The sequence below is a fragment of the Cottoperca gobio genome, chromosome 22 (genome assembly GCF_900634415.1).
Source record: "Cottoperca gobio chromosome 22, fCotGob3.1, whole genome shotgun sequence".
NCBI lineage: Eukaryota > Metazoa > Chordata > Actinopteri > Perciformes > Bovichtidae > Cottoperca > Cottoperca gobio.
In genome coordinates, this window is record NC_041376.1 from 14476056 (window position 1) to 14502528 (window position 26473).

Here is a 26473-nt window from a genome sequence, read left to right on the forward strand (position 1 = left end):
TGCTCTAAAACAGTACCACATGAACAGCAAACTCCACCGAATGGTGCCAAGCCTTCCCTCCACAAAGCCCATATCAGCTCAACACAGAGACAGTGTTTGCTCAGTAAGGTGACAGCCAGGCCTTAAACACAGACGCCACAGCTGAATGTTCACCCAATCCGACCCGTTTCCTTCCTTCATCCCCCACTTTTTCTCTACTTCTCCTCTCTTTCTCTCTGTCTGTCTCTGTCTCTCCATTGAAAGAAAGAAACATATGTTCCTGTCCAAAGGGAGACACATTAAACACAAGCTCTTTTTAGTAAAGGGCTGGGCGCTTTTTCAGGGGCAAAGTGAAACTCTATCTGGACGGCAAAGGGCAATACGTGCCTTGGCCACGGCCCAAGTCTGCTCTGAATATATTTGAAGTGTAAATATTTGTATTCAACATATAAATGGACTTGATAGGCCCCTGATAACATACTAGAATTGATTTGGAGTAAAGGATCTCACTTAACACTGAAAACTATGTCTGGACTGTAAAGTCTATGTAAGTATGTTATAGTGTTACATGCAGAAATGTCTGGGCAGTGTAAGAAGCTATTGAGAGTCCAATATGAAGGCTACTGTGATAGCAGCTTCCTGTAGGTTAAAACACGTTTAAATGACCGTTTTTGTAGTTTTGATGAGTCAAATCAATAGTACCACAACTTAAAACTGCATCTAGCGTTTGTCTTGGGTAATCCCATGATTTATGTGTTGAAAGTTTGGTGTTGAAAAGATGTGAGCACAAGAGCAGCCTCCTTATCTAAGCTTTGAATCCCCACGATGTGGGGCGACAGTTGAACATATGTTGCAGCGAGGCCTACTTGCCTGCAAGCAAACTTCCGTTTGCCCTCAACAGACACTGGGGATGTTTCAACATCTGTTGAGCAAAGACTTGTACACCTGTCTTCCTCTTCCTCCTCGCTAGCAGACCTGAACCCCCAACGTTTTCGTTCCTACCCTGCTTCTTTCCGTCACTCTGTCTTGTACTTCCCTTTTCGTTCTATTACAGGCACCGTAGCTTAGCTCAAAAAGCATCTCTGCAGAAGAGTGTTTGACACCACGTTTCTCAAGGCCACCAATCACACAGTTTGGGTATTTAAAGTGGGACGAATGAAAGTTCTTGTTTTGAGGCTGACCCTGAAGGATGTGGGTTTCACCCTTGGCTGGTGATTGTGGCTGTCTCGTCTGGGCCTAAATGAGTCGATGCTAGCCACACACAGACATTACACTTCTTTACGCTCATTTACATAACACTCTGGTATCAAAATGAATGCATTAAGGTTTTACGACTATATCATTACCATGGATTAAATGCACATACTGTTTATTTCCTGAGTCTGTGTCATAAACAAGGCAGCACTGAATACAGTGGCAAATGGGATTTTGTGGAAACTTTATTTCCATCTAAGCTTTAAGGAGCAGGTCAGCAAAAGTTTTGGCACGCATTTATCAGTAGTTCGGCCCTCTCTGACCACAGCTGGGGGATCGTCGGGTCCCTCAGGCAGATGCATCAGTCTCTCTCCGGGGATCAGCAGTGTGAAAATCCCCCTCGCAGGTCTGAAAACAAGCTGCTCACAGCGGAAGTTGCTACATGAGACTGTTTGAGCAAAGAGTGCAGCCTTCCTTCTCTGATAAGAGGATAAAGCTCTGAGCGTGTGTATGTGGAACAGAAGCAGTGCCACACAACGACAGCCTTACAGCGAGGCAGGTTGAGGCAGGCAAAGAGAATGAAGGGGTGCCAAAATAAAGCTCAACGCACCCGGATTCTATAACAATACAACAAGGCCCGTAGCACATTGAGAGCAATCATCCCTCTTTTGTCCCTCCATTCTGTGTGTGTGTGTGTGTGTGTGTGTGTGTGTGTGTGTGTGTGTGTGTGTGTGTGTGTGTGTGTGTGTGTGTGTGTGTGTGTGTGTGTATACGCCTGTGTAACTGTCTTCTACTCGGAAGTTGAGGCGTGTTGGGGTTGATATGACTGTTTTTCAGGCCTTTTGGCTGCTTGCCTGCAGACTTTGTAGATTTCCCTGTGCTGCCTCTGCTGCTCTGGCCTTGTTCGAGCACAGGAGGCCTATTTGGCTCTGGTGACACATCATATTAAAGCAATAAGCTGCTTTGAGTGTGTTATTTTAGCTGTAATGCTGAATAGGGTTTGTTGTGCGCCTCTGTGTGTGTGAGTACATGTTTGCGTGTACGTGGTAGTCAGGTTGTTCGAAGCAGCGAGGTGCCGGGGAAAGGTGGGGGCCTCGCAAGGCTGTGGGAAAGGAAGGCAAGCTGCCGTTGTCACATACATCAATGCAACGCCAGCAAATGTGTCAAACGTCTTCACTTTCACACCTTTGTGTATACTAGCTCACACACGTGTGCGTGCATTTGGCCCTAAACACGCACTCAGTTACACAGAATGAGATTTGATATTCCAGGTAAGTAAATGTGTGAAATGTCAAATGTGTGAATTTTCCGTTATTGTGTTCACTTTCAGTACTTTCTCTGAGCTTGTCATGTTAGAGGACTGCTGCAGTAGTGTTAAGGTTTTAAAAGATTGACCTCTTCTTTTCTGTGATGTTTCCAAGGCCTCTGTGTTTACCCAGAGGATTAGAACTTTCTCCGCTCCTGGAAGCAAAAGAAAGATGTCGCTACACCTATTATTTGCTCACTGTTCCTAACCATTAAGGCCTGAAGAAATAAATATCAAAACCGCAGGGTGGTGGTACACGCCGTCTTTTCCAGTAACCAGCAGGTGCCTTCTTCCCACACACAGCCCCCCCGCCACCCATTCCCACTGCCCCAAACACAGAAAACGGTTTATTGTCATAATGCAGCCGGGGAGAAAATATTCCTCCACTCATGGGCCATTTATTTTTCTAAATACAGAACGGAACTTTTATTGAATTACGGCTGAAAGGTCGTAATGGCTCCCTCCTGTATGGGTCAGTGTAAATAAGGAAGAGTGAGCACACACAGAGTGGGCATTTTACTTCCCTTCATAGGTAGGTAAACAGGAAAGACGCTTGGCTGGTGAGTTTCGAGGGGAGTGGGGGGAGAGTTTTTCGGTGATTCTGAGAAAACGCCTTCTCCTTGCATCATCGCAGTGAATTAGAAGCACTGTCTGGGGCCTCTGTAGATAATTCTGAAGCTTAAATTCCTGGTAGGCCCTGCTCTTCCATCGGCAACAGCACATACAGGGGGGGACATCTTTTTATGTCTTAGTGGAAAAAAGAAAGGGCATTTCGCTTTGAGGCTATTGTGAGTGTCTCCAGCAGTCATCAACTGGCCCGAGGAGGGGACATTGTGCTGTTTTCAAATATTCAACAATCTTTTTCTTTTTTCCTGATTTAGCAGACGCATTGACGCTGCAGCAACATGCCGAAGAGTAAACAGAGGCAGCAAGGGGAGAAGAGAAGAAAAGTGCCAGTAATAGACTAATTAGCTCTGCTTTCACATGAAAGCCTTAGTACAAAAACCTAAGTAGGATTACCAACGGGGTGTGTGTGTGTGTGTGTGTGTGTGTGTGTGTGTGTGTGTGTGTGTGGCCCACAAAGGGAGTTGGCCTCAAAGCTTCTAGATGTGGTTAAGGTGGCAACAGTGGTCAAAGAGCTTCCATCTCAGTCCTTTATTTACCATCCCCCAACACAATGTTTTATTACAGATGCTTTCATGTCTGTCTAATCACGCTTTAATGACTCTGAGAGTAACACTCCTGCATTCCTTCATATCTAACTTAAAAAAGACATAAAGATGCCTCACAAAATAATTAACAAAGGAGTGTGGCCGGTTTGTCTCAAATATGTAGACATCTTGCATGAATACTGGAGGAAGCTGTCCTCATCCACCACCCATCACAAGCCTCAGACCTCAGAATGTGGTGACGTTCCTCTGAAATCAGTCCAAGACTATTCAATACGCACTGCTGCATTCCAGTGGATTTATCAGTTGTCCAATATTTGCTCTGCTTCTAATCACTGAGGCCAAGTATGACTCGTCTGGAGTGACCCCAGGGAGAACGAAGATCGCGGTTTTCGGGCTACAGTCACTGCAGACGCCACAGACTGCAATTTCTCTGGAAAAGACGTAAAACCTTCTCTTTATCTGCCCCCATCTGTCTGTCAGTGGTATCAAGGCAGACTATCTTCTCGACCAAGTTATAAATTAAGTGGTCATGAGTTTGGTTGTAGAGATTAACTGCTATTTATTTTTGTGTGTGTGTGTGGGTGTGTGATTGTGTGCATGCATAGGCCACTTTGTCTCCAAGTTATACATCTAGGAGTTATGGCCAGCCCTTAGCAGTCAGGAAAGCACCCAGCATCAGACATGCCACTGTTTTTCCCCTCCCCTGGCACTGATACACCTGTAGGCCTTTCTTTCAAAGACACCCGTCTCCATTTTCAAACATCAAAGTTGCCTTTGAGAGAGCAATTCGCATCGAGTGTGAGCCTTTCATGTGATTTGTGGAGCATGGGCGTGGCCCGTAGGGGCCGACTTAAAGAGATGGATGCACCTGGCAGGTGTATGAGCCGAGCACCCGCACACGCAAATGCATACGCAACAACATCTTTTTTGTTTACTTTACAGAGAGACTGCAATATCACAGGGAAAAATAACACAGCAAATGTCATTGTTTGTCTATTTGCATACTTTGTACAGTCTGTGTGCCAAATGCAAATAGAATCAAGCCGCCAACTCCAACATGCACCCCCCGCCGCCCACGACTAACCCCTCTACGCCCGCCATTCTCCTCCTGGAGCTGTGCGAACACACCCAGCCGAGTAAATAGAGGCAACAAAACACGACAGCACTTGATTTGGGTGGATGTGTGGGCCCGTGGGTGGGAAGGTGTGTGAGCTCTGTCCGAATGTAAGCAGGTATTGGATGTTCACTGTATACTTGTGTTAGAGTGTGTTCATGTCCAAGTCTCAAGCCATTCTGACCTCACTACAACAGGCTTCCACATCTTCAACATTTAACAAACCGCTATCCTTTCTGTGTCTTTAACTTTCTCAATCATCAGACTTCTGGGTAGGAACAAAAAGGGCCTAAAAGGAAGAAAAATGTTTCAGAAAAAAAGATTTTCAGAAAAAGAATCAGTTGCTGATCTGCCAGGACAATCGAGTTAATTTTAACTTGGTTAAAGAAACATTGCTCTTTGACTGCCCATTCAGATTCATCTGTAAAATTCTTCCTTTCATTTTCAGCGTCAGACACGCAGACTTAAGCTTTTAGTGTGGATTTTCACACAGATAGCAGATTATAGTCTGTCCCCAGATATTGACAAATACTTTTTTCCTTACTTCTGTTTCGAAATCATTCATGAACAAATGTATTTACGATCTACCTATCTGTAAATTAAATCTCTTTGTACAAATGTTTTTCTACGCATTCACAAACTTGACTTTCTTCACACATTAAAATACTTTCAGGCTTCTTCTTTTTTAATCAGAAGACACACGCCCCCACATTATGAAAATTATTTCTGTACATCATTTCGCAAACTCAAAATATTTCTGACCCTTTTTGATCTCTCTGGCCCAGCCTGACCTGCGGTGCGTTCATCTTTACTTCCCTGGCACTGATTCAGGTCAAGAGATACGGAAATACAAAAAGCTCCTGCGTCATTGTGGGTAAATAAGCAGCAGCTGATGTCATATGTAAGTGAGGGAGTGAGAAGAGCACCAAAAATACAGTGTGGGATTAATTGGTGAGAATAACTCTGCTGTGTGCACTAAGTGTGTGAGCGGTAGTGGTGAGGCATCTGATAACAGCGACAAACAGGGAGGCTTTCGACACTTAAGTCATCTGCTTTTTCTTTTTCTGTCTTTTAAGCTCAGCGTGCTCTCTCTCTCTCTCTCTCTGTCTCTCTCTCTCTCTCTCTCTCTCTCTCTCTCTCTCTCTCTCTCTCTCTCTCTCTCTCTCTCTCTCTCTCTCTCTTTCTCGTTGTTGGATGTGGTGTGTTGTTAAAGCTGCAGAACACACACACACACACACACACACACACACACACACACACACACACACACACACACACACGCAGAGGGAGAGTGGCAACAGTTGTGCTTCCAGTTTGGCTTTAACAGAAGTTTGATAATATAGTATGACAGGCAGAGGGGGGGGAGGGGGGGATGACAAATGCCGGATGTGTGATGAGGAAATCAGCAGTGAGGGAGACAAAAATAATTAGATGAACATTTAGCCTACTTTCTGCTCAGGAACAGAAAGCAGTATGTTTTTTTTAAAGCCATTTAGATAAATACATAGGTGCACATATTTGTGTATCTATCTGATGTATCATGTGTTTTCAGAAGGCTGTTGTTACATTGCCACGGGCTAGCCTCCGCTGCAGTCCTGTCCGTCAGGTTCTTCCGACTGGATCAGTAAACATTAATAAAACCTCCTCCCTCTGTGCCAACTCCTGCCGCGGCTCGGCTGGCAGCCATGCAAATGCAAGCCCTACATAAACAGCCTGTAAGGCCCGGCCTGCCAACCTGCGGACAGGTGAGCACAGCGTGGCCAAGTCTGGCTTCAGGTTGTCTGCACTCCATGAATGATAAAGTTGAGTTGCACAGGACATATTGTGTGGCATTGCTGATGTAAAATAAAAAGAAACTGCGATCAAAGCAGCCTTGGAATATATAACAGTCTCTGAGGATAAGATTTGTAATGAAAAAATGTTATTAGTTTTATGTATTGGCAAAAGTGCCCCTCTGCTTTGGCTCTAACGCTGTACAGCCAATATAATGTGGTGCCTTGTGGTTACAGAGGAATCTGATTATTTTTATGGCCCTAATAATGTCTGAATGGTAGTGTGTGTTTGCCCGCACTTTGGCTGCGCCAGAACATGACTGATATTATACTCTTAGAATGTGCTTCTTGTTTAAATATGAGAGGGCCTTTATCTCATCTAGCAAGTGATTTCTATTTTGAGTCCTTCAATACACTGAGTTGGTCTGGAAACTCATCTCAGATCTGACATTCAGTTCAAACCAACATAATGAACAATATAAATGTGCTGCGATTTAAAATGCTTATTCTATTAACTGTGTGTCTATCTGTTTTCAGTGCAGAGTAGCTGGATGTATTATTCATATTTCAGATAAGCTTTGACTCAGTCTTTCAGCCATCTTAACAGTTGCACAAATCAAAACATCTCTGTTTCCATGAGGTTAAGCTGAAGGAGGTTCTTCTTAGTACATATTGAATTACGTTTTTGATTATTACGTTTATTTTCTGTCATCCTACGAATTCCCTCTCAGCACCGTGTAACAGAGTTTAATGGAGCCCTAAATTCCTCCTGCCCTATATTAAACAGTGTCACTTTATAGCAGCCAGCGCCAGTGTAAAAGTAGCACGGCCACTCTGACGCCTCAGCTGGAGCCGTAACATGTTGACAGACAGACAGGAGACAACCTTAATGTACGCAGTTATTTTAAACTGACACTCGCAGATGCACATGAGAATACATTTATGCACAGACACACACGTTAAGCTTTTTTTTTTTCTTTTAACAAAAGGCGATCAAATTGAAACCATATACACACACACACACACACACACACACACACACACACACACACACACACACACACATACAGTGTTTATAATTATCTCCCCCCTTTGCTGTCACTGTTCTCTTTAATACCTCTACAAATAGCGTCCAGTTGATGCCCCTCTCTCTGTGCCCCTCAGCTCCCTCCCTGCCAGCCATATCCCCCCTCATGTGGCACTTGCTACCACTCTCTCTTCCTCTGCTGTGGTCCATTTTGCCTGGGCTAAATCCACCCTGTCCTAAATATCCCCCTCCCCAGACATGAGCACAAGCCCCAGCTATCCACACGTTCAGAGACCTCTCAAAAAAACCCTCAAGAACCAGTATAAACGCGACCCCTCCATAGGGAGATTGTGAAATCCTACCCATCTCGTCTATCCCACTTTGAGCTCATGAAGAAAAATGCATGCACGTAGCCCCTGACTCATGTAGAAGTACGACAACTCTCCACCATCCCTCACAGCAGGAACATTAAACCACATGAGAATGTAGCTGCGGCTGAACGGTGGCGCTAACAGCTTTAGCACGCTGGGCCTTCCTGCCAGGCCTAACAGTGGCCAGAGGCTGCCCTGTGTTAAATCAACGAGCCACTTATGTGGTCGGTCAGGTACGACCCCTCTGACCAGCAACTGGGGAAGGTAGGGGTGAGGAGCAGGAGGGAGGGAGGGAGGGAGAGAGGGAGGGAGAGAGATCGACTGAGCTGAGCCACCTGCGGCTTGGAGACTCACTCAGCTCCTCTTAGTGGTCTTGGGTTATGCCTAATATGCTTTACAGTTTCCTCTGACTGGGCCCATCCCTGTGCCCTTGCTACACACACACACACACACACACACATACAAACACACACACACACACACACACACACACACACACACACACACATACACACACACACAAACCTGCACTACTACACTTGTGAGGACAATGTTCTGCCCTACATTCATTCTCTGAATGCTTACCATAACCGCTACATGCCTAACCCCAACCTTAACCTTGTCTTAATTCTAATCTTAACCCCAAAACCAAATCTTAACCCAAAAATATATTTAGTGGAAACCAAATGTTGGCACATGTGATCGTGTGAAAAAATTGTTTTACCTCCTCAATTTGACACTATCAGACATGTTCACAGTGTTTGATTTCCATATATCATCTGCACATGACTCATACAGTTCTTTTAGCATGTAGAGACACCCCCCCCACACTTTCAGAACCAGCAATAGCTGCTTCTAACTGGGTGGCTCTGCAGCGTTCACATCACACCACAATGCTTTTTTAGTAACAACAATAGTAGCGTGTGTGTGTGTGTGTGTGTGTGTGTGTGTGTGTGTGTGTGTGTGTGTGTGTGTGTGTGTGTGTGTGTGTGTGTGTGTGTGTGTGTGTGTGTGTGTGTGAGAGGGGGGGGGGGGGGGGTGTACTCACTGCGCGGTTCTCGGGGTCCATCCACGGTGACTTTGATGGCGCGGTGGTAGGTGGCCACTTGTGGCGGTCCGGTGAACACGGTGATGGTCAGTGTGAAGCTCTTCCCTGCAGCACAGTAACAATATTCCCATGAGATTTATGGGAGACGTGCCATTTATAAACGGCCCTTTCTAAGTATCTGTAAACTATGTTTTGCTCTCTTTTATGTGCAACAATACATTGCTTGTTCAACTTCAAATCATCACCGGTTTTTATCCCGCTGCAGCCTTTGAATTAAGGATGTTCTCAAAAAGCAGGACCACCTCTTTTGATGGCTTGACTGCGGGTATGATTTAGATTATTGAGACAATCTGTTCCAGATTGTCCGAAAGGCTTTATAGCGATAGTTTATTGTTCAACAAGGCAGTATCTTGCTCCCATCTGCATCAGAGGGTCCGCTGCACGTCCCCGGCTCTGAGAAAGGCGGCTCTTGTTAAAAAAGAGACTGCGTGGGAGGAAAGACAAAAAAAAAAGAATCCTCGGGTTGGGTAGGCCTAATTGACTACAGAAATAAATATTATAGGCCACCTGTTTAATTTGAAAGCGGGACCCATTTCCCATTAATCCTATCACAGCTATTTTAACATTAAAAAGGAAATATAAACTGTCAGAAGAGGCTCTGAGGGGACTGAGAGAAATTCATCCTCTCGAGGTTATTTTTTGTGAACCATCAGACTTCTAAAACCGTTTTTATTTCAGGACATTTTATTATTTAAACCTAAAAAAATAGATTTCTTTAACCACAACATCCCATGTTAACTTGTGAATTATTATTTTTATATTACAGCAATTAAAGGCTATAGGCTTTTTTGTGGCGGGGATTGTTTGACAAATCGTCCCAGGACATTAATTGCGAGGTGGTTTTTCATTCATCCCTCAGATTGACACCACGTGGATAATTATTTATATTCCCCTGGATTAAGAAAATTGCAGTCACATCGCAATTGTTCACCATGACGCAGGCCAGATGTTTCGGATGACACCTGCGGACGTCAGTTGGTGTGGGCACTCGCCTCTTAAATGATGCCAGATCTGCACTTTTTATCTTTGTAATAGACAACAGAGATCAGAAAAATATTTCAAAAGCTATATTTAAAGGAGTAAGCGTTTCTTAGGTGTACGTCTGTGCAACATATCTAGTGACATTCACATTTTTATTTCACATTTAATAAAAAATATGAATATGCTGTCAGTCGTTCTCCATTTCGACCCAGAAATATGATCCATTATAATATAAGCGCGTTTCCAAATGTTGCAATTGGCATTGAAATCAGTCTCTATGTGTGTGTGTGTGTGTGTGTGTGTGTGTGTGTGTGTGTGTGTGTGTGTGTGTGTGTGTGTGTGTGTGTGTGTGTGTGTTAATTTCAGCTCACCTCGTCCGCTCCTGCCCACAAAGCGCAGGTCGTTAAAGCGGGCAACCTGGTTCTTCATCACGGCGGAGGCGTTCCTCAGCTCGGCCGAGTAGTTCTCGTCGTTCCCGGCCATCACGGTAACCAGAGTCCCGTCGGGGACATCACCGAGAGCCACGACCTGCACCGGAGAAAGCGGCCGGTCACTCTGGGCCATCAAACCAAATGCAGTGCGCGCGAAAAACCGCATCCAACTCCCATAATATTAAGCAGGAATATCTTCACAATTTCAGCAGCATGTTGACAATAAAACATTACATGAATAATGTAGCTGGGATATGTTATTAATCTTCCAAGGTAGACAAATGCCATTTAAATCTAGATAATATTTTAAACATTCGTTTCATCATCTATTTATCATTGTAATTTATTTTCCTTGTGTTCTCATATGATCTGATCGAAATACCTGATTTACACAATTTAAGGCTTAATATTGACAAAAGCCACAAATAATTACCTCTAAACCATCAAAATCATATATAATAGGCCCACAGAAAATAATAATAATTGAAAAAATTGAGTTCATAATCTATTTGCTTTGGTCTTCTTGTAACCTAATTTCAGACCTATCATCTATAATATTTTCTGGCCAGATTAAAGATGTTATTATTCTGGATGGAGCCGTTTGAAGCCAATAAAAGCAGAGCTTAGCCATATTTTTTAATAATTTATTATTTTACACAAATGCAAAATGCAGAAAACAATAAGCACAGCTTCCAGAGCCCATTTATTTATAAATAAATGCAATAAAGTTACTTCCTTAAACGTATCTGGTTGGTCTTAAATCAATTTTGTAATACGTATTTTCTCATGCACTTCCCACAGTTAGAAACCCACAGTGAGTTAAAATACGACTATAATAAAGTAAAATTAGAAGCCATGTGTCTTGCCTTGAAAGCCACGGGGAGCGTCTTGTTGCACCTCCAGTGAGACGGGAGGACGGAGCAGAGGAAGTTGGGACTGTCGGTGCGGACCAGCTCTCCGGCATGGTCCGCCAGGACGTCCACCACGTTCCTGGAGTCCGATCTTGACCTCAGGGGCCCCGGGGTGGCCATGGCCCCGTTGCCGTCTCCAAGCTTACTGCAGGGGAAGGACGTGGAGGGCGGCGTGAACCGTCTGGTGGTAGGCGGCTCTACGGGAATATGCATCACAACAGTTGGGTCAGTGCCACCTGACTGGGTTTGTTTTAGAAGAGCAGGTTTTTATTTATTTTTCCTCCAGACGCCGACGGTCTCAGGAGTCCTCTGTGTGAGCGCAAATGATGGAGGCGAGAGCGCACTGAGTGAAGAGAGCCTCGCTACCTTAACATTAACAATAAACCGTGATGACTGTGTGCTAGATCATCAGCACATGATGTGTCAGCCTGAGGAACATCAGGGTTGCGCGGTTTTTCCTAACTTCAGCAGAAAAACCGTACAAACAAAGTTTCTCACAGTGCTGAACTTATCGGCTCTTATCTGTCAACCACTTGATGGACCGACAGTTTCAGCCGCGTGTACACAATATATCAACAGCACAAACTACTTGAGCTCTCACTTTGAAATCTCAAATGAGTCAACGGATAAATGATTGCCGATCAGTGACAATCTGTAAAGTAATCCAGCCGCAATGCAGAAAGTTAGGCAATCCAGCTGACTGGCTTTCTCGGTTTAAGTTTTTAAACTGCCTCTTCAGATTTCACCAGACTCCAAACGCAAAACTAAATGTCTCAAAGCCGAATATCTACAGTCACTACTGCAGCACATCAGTGTCCTTTTCTTGCGTAAAAGTTCTTGCAAACTTTATCCTCGTTGGTTCTCCCTTCCTCAAAAAGACAACGTTATTCTGGTACAAGAGGAGCTGCTCCGTCGCTCCAGCTGAATTCCCCTTAAAGTTATCCTTTAGCGCAGGGTTATAGAGCCTGAGAAGGAGACGTGAGGCTGAACGGAGTGCAGAGTGCCGCGATATTATTTTACCCGAGTCATTTTAGTGTTTAGTGGTTGGGAGTGTGGGGATGATTTCCACCAATGAATCTGCTGGGTTGGGCTTTCACCAGACCAATCAAACTCTCCGCTGCTCCTTCTCCAGCCCTGCACTGTTGTCACACACGAGCTGAATTATTGATACATATCTGTGCTTTTCTCTCTGCTGCTTGTGTTTTTATACAGCATATAGAGAGACGTAAACGCGATGCAGACAGGAATTAGGAGAGTTAAAAGAAGGGCACGTGTTTTTTTGTTTTTTTACAGAACTGCATGAACAAAATGAATTATTTGGACGTTTTAAATTATAGCCAGTAACATAAGCACCATTGGCATTAGATGAAGAAACTCTGTAAATGTGTAAGCTATTGAATGTGATGGATTTAAACGTGAAAAATAAGGGATTCTGGTTTAGTGCAACGCAACCTCTGTGTTGTTAGGAATTATCAGTCTTACATGGAGTCACTTTAATTTATGAAATAATATATAAACTAAAACATCTGCATCCCTGTCACACTGGTTTTTCACAGCACCTTCTCTGGCCTATTTTAACTTGAGCCGTCTGTAATTTATCTAAAAGGGGATTTAGACAGCAGAGGCCTGTGGTTTTACTGTCATTTATTCATTAAAAACATAAAAAAGCTATAATGTATGGTGGCTTCGCACCTCCTCCCCAGGTAGATAAATTACATTTTCATAAAGTGAAATTATGGGTATAAGACAGATCCGTATCACTTTAATTGACTGAACTGAATTAATAGAGATAATTAAAGCAAACAGGCAACTGTGTTTCTTCCACATCAAAAAACACAACAGAGTAATAAGTGTGTGTGTGTGTGTGTGTGTGCGTGTGTGCGCGCGCGCGCGCGTGTGTGCCAGAGGCTGAACTCATTAGAAACCTAAAATGTTGAGGGTTTCATCAAATGACGGCACACCCTGCAAACCCTCCGCCATTCTACCTTCTGACACTAGTTGGCGCATTTGCCTTTTCAATCGCTGTCAGCTCAGACAGTCTGAGGCAGACATTTCACATGTGCAGAGAAAATTAAACTTTTATCTGAGCTCTGAGATAGTCGGACATCTGAATTAATTCAAGTCTAATCAGTGAAACGAACTCCACTTGTGAGATGTTCACGTCGTCAAAAGAAGCACGGGTGACATTTCTTTTCACATCTACATTTCAGTTTTAGCCTGAATCACAGTAATCTTTGTTATCGTTGAGAAATTCAATTATTATAAAAGTACTGACATTTATTCGTTTAATAACTGCGCACTGAAGCCACGTAATGGATTAGAGTGAACATTTCCATCTATAAATACAACATTTAGAAAATGCATTAGTGCGTTGTTTTGTGTCTTTTACTGTAAATGTATAATGCAGATTATCAAACATCACTTTAAACACTATTCAAAGGTTTATCATGTCGGGTGTAGTGTGCACTGACTGAGTTAATTATTGATTAGGATAGTTAACATTATTGTAATAGATTTTGCGATATGATTGGTGGAGAAATTCATTTAGAAATTCCTTACAGTTTTGTTAAAAAATAATAGAAATGACCCCAAAAACATAATAAAATAACTGTTTTAAATTAATAAATGCAAACAGGAAAACTGACAGTAAAATATTTATTTAACAAATTATGTGGATTTTTCTTGAGGCGCATTTTAAAACTCACCCAATAAATCTGTTTCATTTTAATAACATCCCAATTTATTCTCGTGTGCGCGCGCCTCCGCGTGCGTGTGGCGGTTTTTAAGTTGTTTACTTGCTTGAGAATAAATGAAGTGCAGTTAAGTGGCGTGAGGAGTCATCGGAGTGGCTTGACATTTTCTCTTAATTTCTCCCCATTGCACTAAATCAAAGTTGGAGAAAGAGAGAGAGAGATACAGAGGGAAGATTTCAAAAGTAAAAAAAAAAAATGAAAGCGTCCAAGTAACGCCAGTTTTAAAGCTTTTTTTCCTCACAATTAGCTGGTTATGTGGCATCAAAGCTCACACTATCAGTGATGTGTCAATGCTGCATGCACTAACACTAACATAGGAAAAGTATAAAAGAAATGATTAAACCAATTAAAATGGACTTGTCTTCTCTGAGTAAGTGTTTCTAAACATTACTTCTAGAAACCAAATCTACTGACAACATCACATTTAGTCTTTTTTTGTATTTTCATCTTCATTTCAATTTTTTTATTTTTTTTTGTGGCTCTTTTGGGGTCACAGAAATATTAACCTATACACACGTATAACACTCTGACACTCCTTGTTTGCGGTTGCTTGTTATTTTGTGATCTAGGACAGTGTTTCAGTGGGGTGGGGTGACACATTAAAAAAAAATAATAATAAAAAAAAGAGCGTACTATATTACTCACTAGAAATGATACCAAGAATTCTCATAATGAAGCCATTGTGAGTCCAGTGTGACAACACTCCCAGGGAAAGACTTCATGGACCTTTGCCTAATGTGCCTAAATGTTGGTGTTTTGACCCAAATCACACCCAAATCCCTCCACATAACAGCAGCAGTTAAATCTTTACAGTCCGAACAGCAAAGAAATCACCTCTGATCAGATCACCTATCATGCCGCCTCTATTTTGAGTCCAGCTCGACTGGGACAATGACAATGGCGGTGATATTTTAGTCGTCCTCCTGCCCGAGTTCATTATTAATACGTGACCACACGCCCCAGCTATACCCTCCACAGCTGTAAGGTGTGCTGCGGGCGCCTGTCATATTTATACCTCCACATTTTAACATGCAGTTTCTACAATTTCAGCCGCACAGGCATTGAGGACGGAGCCCACCGTGCCCCTGAACGATTTTTAATGATCCGGGAGGGTTGAGCCTGAAATCAAGATATAACTCGTGGAGGATATGTGAAACCCCGGACGCACCTCAAATGGGCCTCAGCATATAGGATTCTTACCGATGAAGGTTAGAAAGAAAATAGATCCTTTAGATATAAATCAAAGCATCACATCATTGTTTACTGACGGTTGCTCTGTGAACACTTGGGACTGAGAGGCTGCCTTTATCCCTTTATTCCTGACCTTAATCATAATAAAGGCTCATAACAAAAACTGCTTCCCTGTTATTAGAAAATATAAAACCACCATGAAGACGAACAAATCTAAATGGGATCGGAAGAAAATGTTCAAAATGAAGCTTAACTAATGCTTCCTTGGAGTCCTTACAGAGAAGCACTTCCTCTTCTGTGTATAAAACCAAAGGAAACCCCATTTACTTTGGGTTTTATGTGTAATGAGTCACATTGTAAAGACTAATATGAGTATGATCCCCATTAGCAGAGAATCCAGTGAAAGTGGTTGGGCTGTGTAAACTTATACCTGACTCTAAATGCCACCCACATGGCTTTCAGCGCCACTTATAAGTCACTTTGAAGATGGAGACAGTGTCACATACGTGGAGATCCCATTTAAAGTTTTTCTTTTTTTTTACTGAATATGATCTATTAGCTTGTGTAAACTCCCGGGCTATTTTCAGACATGCACACATAAGCCTTTGGTAGCTATTCATTTGAAAAGGGGGCTATGGGGGCAATTAGAAATAGTTTGAGGTTAGGCGATGACATAAGACAAAGATTTCTATCTTTAGAGGAGCTGTGGCGGTCACACATTTCTGTACATTCACAAATTACAGGGCAAGCTTTGGCCCTCAACCCACCGAATGCATTCCTTCCGAAAAGTGTCTGCTCAAATTTCAGCCGGGGGTTTCTGCTCAGTGGAAATATGAGTGTTCTGAATGGACGACTTCTATGAAATGGAGTTTTATTCCTCTCGGATTAAATTAGCTCTACTTTGGGGCTCGGGGTATTTTTTTGTATGAATGATGAATTCTGCGGTGGCTGTGGAACGCCGGTCTTGTTTACCCTTCCCTCCTCGTTTTTTTTTTTCTGGAGACGTAGCTTTGCTATGAAATGGACTTTTTCTGCTTGATATGACAAGAGTGTCTGTGATTAGACATCCAAGCATGATGTAAGTCACCAAAGCCATTTGTGCCAGTCCCCTCAAAGCCAAATCATATTCTAGCGTTGGAGTGTTTATATACACAAGTATATGGAGAAACCTTTAAACAACAGTGAGTGGGTACAGACTGTTTGGGTTTTGGGCTCTCGCCGCTCTGATGGCTGATTCTCTCAAATTTTGATTACATAATGTGTCAGCACATCACGATTGGCGGTCATTTTTGTCCATTTTGATGTTCAGACAAGAAAATAGGAAACACATTGAACAATTTTGTTCATATAAATTTGTATGTTGTTTTTTTCTCCACCCGGGCTGTCTGTGTTAGTTTTAATGATGACTGGAATGCACTTGTGTATTCAAACTTTGTTTTAGCTCTTGATCTCTTTAAAGGACTTTATTTTTTATTTAAATGTCTATAGTTTAAGATAATTCACCTTTATACATCCAGTAACTCACGAGAGTGTCAGGCCCCTACTCCAGATCCTTGAAGGCGTTTAGCGTATATATTATCCTAAACATAATAAAGAGGATGGGGACATTTCCAGCTGTGTGTGCATGCGGACTGGTGACGGCCTGTGTATGTTCTGTACGTATGCACTATGTTATTTAGTTTTTTATTAACATCAGATAGGGTATGTTTCAAAAGCAAATTTTCTATCAAGACAATAAATCTCATCTAATCTCATCATATCTTATTTCATTTTATCATTTCCAAAGCCAGCAGCTAATTGCTACGTAAGCGTGATGAGTTGAAATGCAGCAGTCACCAGAGGAGACAATCAGCACATTCATCTCATGCATCTTTAATATTCTGATTACATTTTATAAAAGGTGCAGAGTGGAGCCAAGGGCTTATAAAAGCCCTCTGAATCAATTGAGCAGTATAATGGCTGTTGGGGGACGACTCCAACTACATTTTTATATCTGTCTGCTGAACGTAAATGGACTTCTTAAAGACTGCATTCATTTTCAAACATACCAAGCATGTATTTGTCTATCTGACACTTCATTTCATATTGAATATGTTATGGGATGAGATTGGTAGCGGTGCCGCTGCGATGTTCTCCAATCCTCTAGAGCAGAAGCAGAAAGTCATTAAGTACAATTAACTTCATTTTATGCACCTTTATACTTCAGCTTGAGTACATTTCAGAGGGAAATACTGCACTTTTTACTCCCCTACATTTATTTGACAGTTTTAGCTGTTAGTTACTTTTCAGATTTTATTACATTATTAAAGATTGAGCTCGTGGTTTCCAATTGTTTGTTAACCTTTACTAAATATATCAATGAGCTGTTAGCAGTTCGACCAAAGAAAGCCATTCTCAGATGGTTTAATATAAATAACGGTTCCATGCTCAAAGGTAAGAATATCCAATATTTAATAAAAATGCAAAGATAAGACAATAGCTTTAAAAAAGAAATGAATACAAATGTGTCTGAAAGAATTCTGTATTCTCCTCCTTCATACCCTTCAATTATCTCACCCCCTTCAGATCTTGTGACTAAACTACCGGTACACTGTATACGTTTGGCGAAACCAGCTCCACCTCAACCCCCTGAACTATGGCCATTCTGTATAATATGAGTACTTATGGTACTCAAAAGCATTCATTTTTGAAAGAATAAATAACACTCTGTCTTACAAATGAAAAGTGGAACTCGCCATTATTAGAATGATCCTTTCTCAATTCAGGAAACTCCTGAGGCTACAGCCTTACTTGGCCTGGTATGTCCAGTAGCATATGGTGGCTAATGCTAGCTAACTTTAGATATTTGCCTGTAACTAACATAACGGAGTCAGTTATGTTCACTGATTTAATGACTCTTCTCCACTTGGGCTCCTGTTACACTACGTTTTACCATTTACTTTTATTATCCTGTTGTCGACATAACTTGTGCCGATTGTTTTGCCGATAATTAGGTAGAATATTTATGGTACATTTTTGTATTATAATGGTTTTCAGCATGCGTCAGCGTTGTGGTTGTGCACCATAAGCTGTCATATATTTACTTTTTATCGAGTTTTAAGCTTAATTTTTACGATACGCTTTATAGATCTGGTTAGTTTTTAACTATATATTTTAACCGGACGAAGGATTTCTGTGATCCGACATCTGGATCCAAAGTTATCGGAGAAACAAGCTGAACAAACGTTAGTGGCAACTCTTATGGAACGTCCATCAGAAAAACACTGAGTTGTAGCGTGAAACTGCTTTATTACGTGTTTTTACTGGTTTTAATCACAGGTCCGTTTGTTTTGGAGAGGAGGAGACCTCTGTGGATAATTCTGTAAAAACCTCCTGAACAACGAACAATGAAGGAATCATAACCGGGAGAAGCTGACTGTAATGACAAACTCCCATGATCCCACGCTACTTCATGGCTCAATCAAATCCCATCTTTTCATCTTGTTTTGATTGTGAGAAAACAAACTATTGTGCGTTTAAGTAAGAATTCAAATCATTTAACTTGTGAGGTATTGTTATATTGTGCGAATTGGCACTTTTACTTTCTTCCACCGTCGCTCTAGAGGGAACTGAGTGTGTGTGCACGTCAAATTGCACAATCAAACATATCTCTGTCTTTAGTAGCCATAAATCCAGACTCAATCCTTTCTTGTTCACAATAGCCAAATAATTCATGAAAGGCAAAGTGACACGCTGATGGGTTCACTGTAATCAGCGTTCAGGGGTTGAACGTGGTCAGACCCCCTCCCCGTCCTTTCAGATGCAGTTCAATGGCACACACCACACCCGAGTCAGGCAGGGGGGAACTCGCCGTCGCTCCGCCCTCACATCATCCGTCGGGTACACTCACCCAACGATGACAGTCAGCAGCCTGTGATGTGGTTCCCGGGCCTGTTTATTCTTTGGAAACCCACTAAAAGTAGCATTGGATGGTAAGCTCACCAAAAGGCCCCAGTGCTATTATAGGAGCACTTTGGTCTGGTGGGTTTGTAAATAGGGCCCTGCCTTGCTGCGGGGCACCACTTTTGGGCTATATTGTTTAGTGTGATCTGAAGGAAGCTTTTTGATATTTAGGGTGATTTGTAACCTGGAACTAAATGTAAAGTCCAAAACTGATATGACTTGTGGCGTTTAGGGTTGTGTACTGCAAGGACATCAGTGTATGTTTTTCATAATGTTGATGATGATGGACAAAAGGCCTACGAAATGATCCCTGCTCTACTTTTCTTCATTTCACTGAAGGACAGATTGTATTTTTTTTGCCAGGGTCTTTATTTACCCTCTGAATGTCCGTATAACTTTAAAATCTAAATGAGTCCCATAAATACGTCAACTCTCCCATTTCTTTTCAGTTGTGGTTTTTAGTGTGAGCTATAATCATTTCTCATCTTTCTTTGTCTCTCTGTCTCTCTGTCTATTTGTGTGTAACGACACACACACAAATCCACATACACACACAAACGCGCTGTGTTTCTCCTTTTTCTAGCGAGAGCTTCTGATGCAAGGACGGCAATCTGTAATCTGTAGTAATTGCATGTTGCAGAAAAACATTTTTCCGCTGTGGTAATCGCTGCAATATGTGCAGTTGCGTTGCCAAAGTGACAGCACCCCCACCCCTGACAGACACGCATACACACACAAGAGTATCCTGACTCACTCTGACTCTGCCAAATGTGTCCAGCTCAAAGAAATGTGGAGACTGCCTCTCAGGATGGCTGAGAGACAAAGACATGCAGACAAGCAACTAATGTTTTGTGACAAACTTGCCACTGGTGAGCACAGACACACACACACACACACACACACACACACACACAGACACAGACACACACACACACACACACACACACACACACACACACACACACACACACACACACAGACACACACACACAGGCACACACACACACACACACACAAACAGACACAGACACACACACAAATACACACACACACACGCACACACACGCACACACACACAGACACACAGACACACACACACACACAGACACACAGACACACACACACACACACACAGACACAGACACACAGACACACACACACACACACACACACACACACACACACAGACACAGACACACACACACACACAGACACACACACACACACACACACAGACACACACACACACACACACACAGACACAGACACACACACAGACACACACACACACACACACACACACACACACACACACAGACACAGACACAGACACAGACACACACAGACACACACACACACACACACACACACACACACACACACACACACACACACACACACACACACACCTGTGGTGCTGTCATGCTGCATTCACCTTCTACAAAAAGATTTACAGTTCCTGCCAGTGACAGTTTAACTGCCATGCAGCCCCGGTGCCAGAGCCCTGCCAGAGCCCAGCTGCCACACACAGATCAGGAGACGAATCTTTCACAGGAGCCACATCAACTCACTCCCCCTGCTCCTTTTTAACAGCTATCACACTGTGCAAGCAGATGATGAAAGTGTAATACTAATCCCCTAATATTACTTGTAAATACATCTTGTACAATTGAGTCATTTGTCAGAGTTCCTGCTGATTAGTGGAAGCTGTAGCCACATTAAATGTATGGAGTGTAGTGACGGTCTGTGGCTGAACCGTGGATGCATATTTATCAAACCATTGTCTCCCATCTCACCGCCCTGACACCAGCGTCTACTCTGCTCGGTTGGACTGCGGCGCAGGTTTATGAGGTCATCACCACTCTGAGACTGAGGGAAAACTATGATGTGTGTTAAAGAAGACGGCACATCTTATTTGCTCTTCTCACAACCTCAGCAAACAATCTCTCTCTCTCTCCCTCTCTCCCGCTCTCCCTCTGTCATTGCAGCTCAGCACATTTATGATATCATTATCTACTGCGTCATCACCCTTTGCCAAACAGAGCCCCAAAATATGTCAGCCCAGTTGAGCTTTCTTATGTTGCACTCGTCAACGTGTAACCACACACACACCTAGAATAAGGACAAGTAATGCTCAGAGACATTTATAGATACACAGCGAGACACCAAGATTGCAACCAGACTGCGTGTGCAAACCTTTTCCTCTCTGGGCTGCTACTCTGACTGCTGAAGCCATCCAACCTCCCAGCAGTTGAACTTCCCTGTGTCTCTAATGGAGTCTCTCTGTCAGATCAAACAGCTCCTACTGACGAGGAGAGGAGACAGATCGCAGCGCTGGAAGCCTTTCAGTCTGACAGCCCGAACACGTTTGACTGGCAACGCAGCCTGTGTCCACTCTTCCATTGCTAGAGATCCCATACAAATATAGTAGCGCCACCAGAGAGGGGAGGAGGGGGTAAGAGAGCCTGTGCCTGTTGGATCAGAAAATAAGTTGTGAGGCGTCCCTCTCACACAAAGGCAAAGCCCCATTGCTCAGTCTTTTCTGAAAATGAAATCGCATGTGAGTTGAATATTAGGAAGTGTGCATTGCTTCCAGCAACCACCGAGCCATTATAGCAGAGCCTGTAAACCACATTTTCACCAGCAGACAATGCCCCTTTGTGCTTGTTGTGTGGCTGTCCCCTCTCGCTGGAACCCGAAGAGAAGCAATGTAGGTTTAAAAACTGTGCAGATGAGAGTGAAGATGTGAGGCAAAAGTGATGAAGATGAAGTGTCAGTTTTTAGATCTCTAGCTAATTAGTGGCAGTCATGTCAGGAGGGGCAAGCAGGGCAGTCTACCCTCATTTAGCCCCATGGCGAGGAGGACCTTTGATGTGGTTGAAAATGGAATGCTGTTGTTCATTCCTCTCTGCAACAAAAGCCACATGTTTTTATTTTTTGAGACTAGGTCCCTGTTACTTTGGACTATGAAGGAACACGGTGAGGTATGTAACATATGAAATAAATGGCATGAACACTAAGCAGCAAAACACAAGTCGGGAGGACTGTGCCAGCCAGGCGCCGGGCCAAATGTATTCATCTTAGGGGCATTGTGTATTCAAATGGTCTTATGGAGACAAAGTTTATTAGTCATCTCTGCTGTCTGTATTACACCCGTGCGCACACACACATTCAAGCATATCCTTATGGGAACACACACAAATACACACCCATGTACACATCTCCAACTTTTCAACTTTTGTCATCAATGTTTGTCCCTTTCAACTCCTTTCATCACAGTTATGGGACTCTTTCAACAGAGGTCATTCCAGGTTCTGTCACACTCATTCAAGTGCAAATGAACTTCAAAAAGCCCCCAAATATTGAATATGCATGTATTTCCCTCTTCAGAGGGATTCAGCCTCCCAAGCACCGTCTGACTCACCGCAGAGTCCAACCAGATTGGAGCAGGAACCCGGCACTGGTTTCCTGACAAGTGTCCGTGCCACTTTCCTCTGCAGACGTGAGACAACTCTTGGAAAGTACTTGGTTGGCCCTCGGGGCTTTTCATCGCAAGGAAACAAGGGTGTGTCGACTCTCAGCCTGCTAGCCAAGGAGCTCAGGAGAGCACTTAGACACATACTATTGTCACAATGCATTAATTCAGTCTTTTGAACAGTAAGTGATTATTGTCAACCATTCCAATTGATTTCAAATTAAATCAAAAGAAAATGAATAATTTCCAAACCTCACTGAGCCTTTCTGCAGCGACTGCAGAGTCACTGTGCTGCATGCAGCTCTGTTTCTGTGATGCCATTGGGCTTGATTCCCAGTTCTAGATTAAGCAAACCTAATTGGAGGCTAAAACTTATTTTCAATGGAGTTCCTCCATTCAAATCATTGCTTGAGTCAAGGACTTGGCTTAATTGGAGTCTGGGAAACCACCCGTGTGTCCGAAGTGACTGAATGTTTCCTCTCATCGTGTCCATTGCTAATCAGTAGTGGCGTTGCCCATGTACAGTTAGCACCCTGGCCACGTGGAGCTAGCAAAGGAAGGCAGAACTTTCCCCTCATTGACTCAGAGCCTGAGGCATCCATTGAGGCTTTGCTGTAACTGCACACTAATCCCCTGATTGCTGTGTTTAGGCCCGGCACGTCGCTGCTCCACGTCAAAGCGGCCGTGGCTAACGACGAGCTAATGACACAACGATGACAAGGAGCGTTTGTAAACCCAATCAACAGCCTGGAGTCTGGCTGCCTGGTGATTAGGTTAATCAAACTCTATACTGACTGAATGACTGGCTCGCTGTCTGCCTCTTATGTCATCACACTGATTAAAAGGGAAAAGTTGTGTTCAAGTCCGTCATGACCTTCAAACACAAACGTCTCTCTGCCAGGTTGGCAGTGTTAGCACAGCTAGCTGTCATGCTAAAATGTGCAGACCTGAGAGGAGTGTCATTTTAACATTGACAGAATGCGTAAGGATACTAGTACCTTCTTGCCATAACTATAAAACTTATATAATTCTGTAACAATTCATATGTAACTGCTAAAATCACGCTTCTTAGTGAAATTGATGTTCCTTGACATGCAAAGGTTTGAGAGGGCCTTCTATGTTTCACTTAGATTTTGTGACAGTGGATTTAACAAGGTTGTATCTCACAGGAAAGGCTTATTGGCCAGAAACCCTCACTCCTGTTAGTACAAGTGGAAACACCATATAGTTGGAAGATACAAATTGGCACTTTAATAAAATCAGGGAAAGCAGTCACCGATATTTTTCAGTTAAGTCCTCTGCTGTTTAGTCACCGTGTGGGTAATTCTGCTGGACTAAGGCATCGGGAGACCATATGTTAGTCCTGACCAGCTATTACTGTGAGGTCAGACAGCATTTAGAGGGGGAAACGTCACGGTCATCATGTTGACATGCACTGCTCCTCTCTGACTCAGCATGGTGAAAAAACTCAGACGGAGTGTGTGTGTGTGTGTGTGTGTGTGTGTGTGTGTGTGTGTGTGTGTGTGTGTATGTAGCCTATATGTGCAAGTGGCAGTTTGTGCGCATATACCATACAGTTCCCTGTGCTCTGGTGCTCGTGACGGGTGCACCCGTGAGAAGAGTATGTGCTGCAGACAGAGTGACCTCACAGCAGACAGACTATGGAGAAGAGATGGAGGGGCCACTTCTGCTGCACAGCTGAGGGGGAATCCCTGGCATGGTGTTTCCTACTGAGCCAATACAGAAGTGAGCAGCTGGAGAGAAAGTACAAGGCCGCTAAAGTTTACTTCAGGGCAAAACCTGCTGCAATAATATGGTAATAGATCATTTGGTAAATTCTGCATGATACTTTATGATGCAAGAAGCAACATCAGGATTATAATATGGAAATATGGACATTTGAGGAGGAATGTATCTTTGATTTGTTTTTGTTTTGTTTTGGGAAATACACTTTTCTTTGGACAAAAGCCAAAGTGTAAACCAATTTTAGTTTTTTCAGGGGGGTTACGTGCGGGACTATTTCTTGGTCAGGCACAGTGACCTCTTGAAGTACCAACACACAACCCTTCAGTAAAACCTCAGATTGTCATTTTTGTACAGATTAAAGAAACAAGACAACAACATATTTTGTGACCTTTTGGACGGATCCAGGTTATGCTTATCCTCTTTCCACTCTTTATGCTAAGTTACTGGCTGCTGGTTCATATTCAACTGAGATTGGTATACATGTTCTCATCTAACTAAAAGAGAACAAGTAAGCTTGTTTCCCAAAATGTCCAACTATTCCTTCACTCATCTTTTAGTCAAAGTGCTCAAATTTGCGTCCCTCCTCTGAGTCGAAAAGCACAATTAGGTGGCTCATTACTGATGCAGGCAGCACAGTCAGTTATTTGTACCCCCCAATGAATAGGCCAAGAGAAAAATAAAATCCCATTTTTGAAACGCTGTCTCCACAAAAATCAATTCTCTGTGGTTAAAGTTATGTTTGAGGGGAGGGAAGAAGCAACCCAAAAACATGTTTTATTGCAGCAACGACAATTAACTGTATGTAAACAAGTTGAGAAAAAAAACATTCTGGGAAAATAGAGGAAAATAGAGAATCAGAAAACATTTCATAGCCGGCAGCCTCTCACATCCTATCATTATCTGCATTTTTCCTCCACCGTAATTACGTTTTTTCTTCTTTATTGCTTATGGGAAGAGGGATAGGCTATAAGGATGTTTTGAGGATGATTAAAGTTGCACATAATGACGTGAAGATTCAGTCTGGAGGAAGGATATTTTGCCTGTGAAAAACATTCCTTTTAATCCTTTGATGGTGACAGAATGAGTTCTTCTGGGCCTCAGATCTTTGTTAAATCTTCACACATGATAAAATAAAACCCCTCTTCTCCTCCTGTGTTCCATCTTATGCAAAAAACAAAAAAGTAAACGTCTGCTGATATGTTTCTGCACATGTGGGATCTCCATAAGTTTGAGTCATTTTATGTGCTGCCGACCAGACCCATGCCCGCCCATTAAAGTAATTTGTGGCTTACAGAGCAACTGTAATGCTAAAAACAAAAGTGCACAGCAATCGACGTTGTGCTTAGTCACAGGCAGTTGCCTTTTCTCCTTCTTACTGCAACAGAAAGGATGTTGTTGACAACATCTGTTTAACACTACAGGGAGGGGTCTAAACAATAAGTCTTCTTCATCTGAGTCAAACTCAGGTCACAACTCTCTAATTGTAGCCAGAGTTACTGAAAACAAACTAAACCTGGGATGACACAAATGTTTTGTTTCAGATTTTACTTTGAATTGTTTACCTTATTTCTAGCTTTGCTGAAAATTGCAAGTAAATTCCCTGTAACAGCTGCATAAATTTAGGTTAATAATACATAAATTAGCTTACAACAATACTTGTGTTTTTTCTGCAACCCCAGTCTTACCATGTAATAAGCTGTGGGGCTGGCCTGTGGTTTAGGGCGTAGGTTTAAAACAAAATTAAGAAACAGAAAATTGCGAGAAAGGCTTTTCCTTCATTTAGTCGTCCAGCATGCAGGACAAATGAGATCATGAAGAGTCTAATAACTGATGTGGGTTTAATCTTTTTAACGTAAGGGTTCCTATGAAATATTATCAGCTCATAACTGAAGCAAATTAACCATAAAGAAATGAGTCATAGAAATAGAAGAGCCTCATCCGGTATGGGCATTACTTTTTTTTTTATCAAGCAAAATCATTTTATATTGTGATTATTTCCA

At 42.7% G+C, this 26473-nt stretch overlaps 1 protein-coding gene across 3 annotated transcripts in view; it reads right to left on the reverse strand.

Annotated features, from left to right (window-relative positions):
• The window catches only part of runx3 (RUNX family transcription factor 3), a 40363-nt gene extending 18861 nt beyond the window's left edge, over positions 1 to 21502 (reverse strand). For 2 of the 3 annotated variants that reach the window (XM_029460759.1, XM_029460758.1), the window contains exons 1-4: positions 21449 to 21502; positions 11322 to 11563; positions 10396 to 10552; positions 8984 to 9088 (exon numbers count right to left, since the gene is read on the reverse strand). In XM_029460759.1, the coding sequence (XP_029316619.1) occupies positions 8984 to 9088; positions 10396 to 10552; positions 11322 to 11563; positions 21449 to 21488 (544 nt within the window). In that variant the 5' untranslated portion in view covers positions 21489 to 21502. Of the gene's footprint in view, positions 1 to 8983; positions 9089 to 10395; positions 10553 to 11321; positions 12346 to 21448 lie in introns of those variants that run through there. The other variant, XM_029460760.1, reaches the window with a different exon arrangement.
• Positions 21503 to 26473: the final 4971 nt, after the last annotated feature.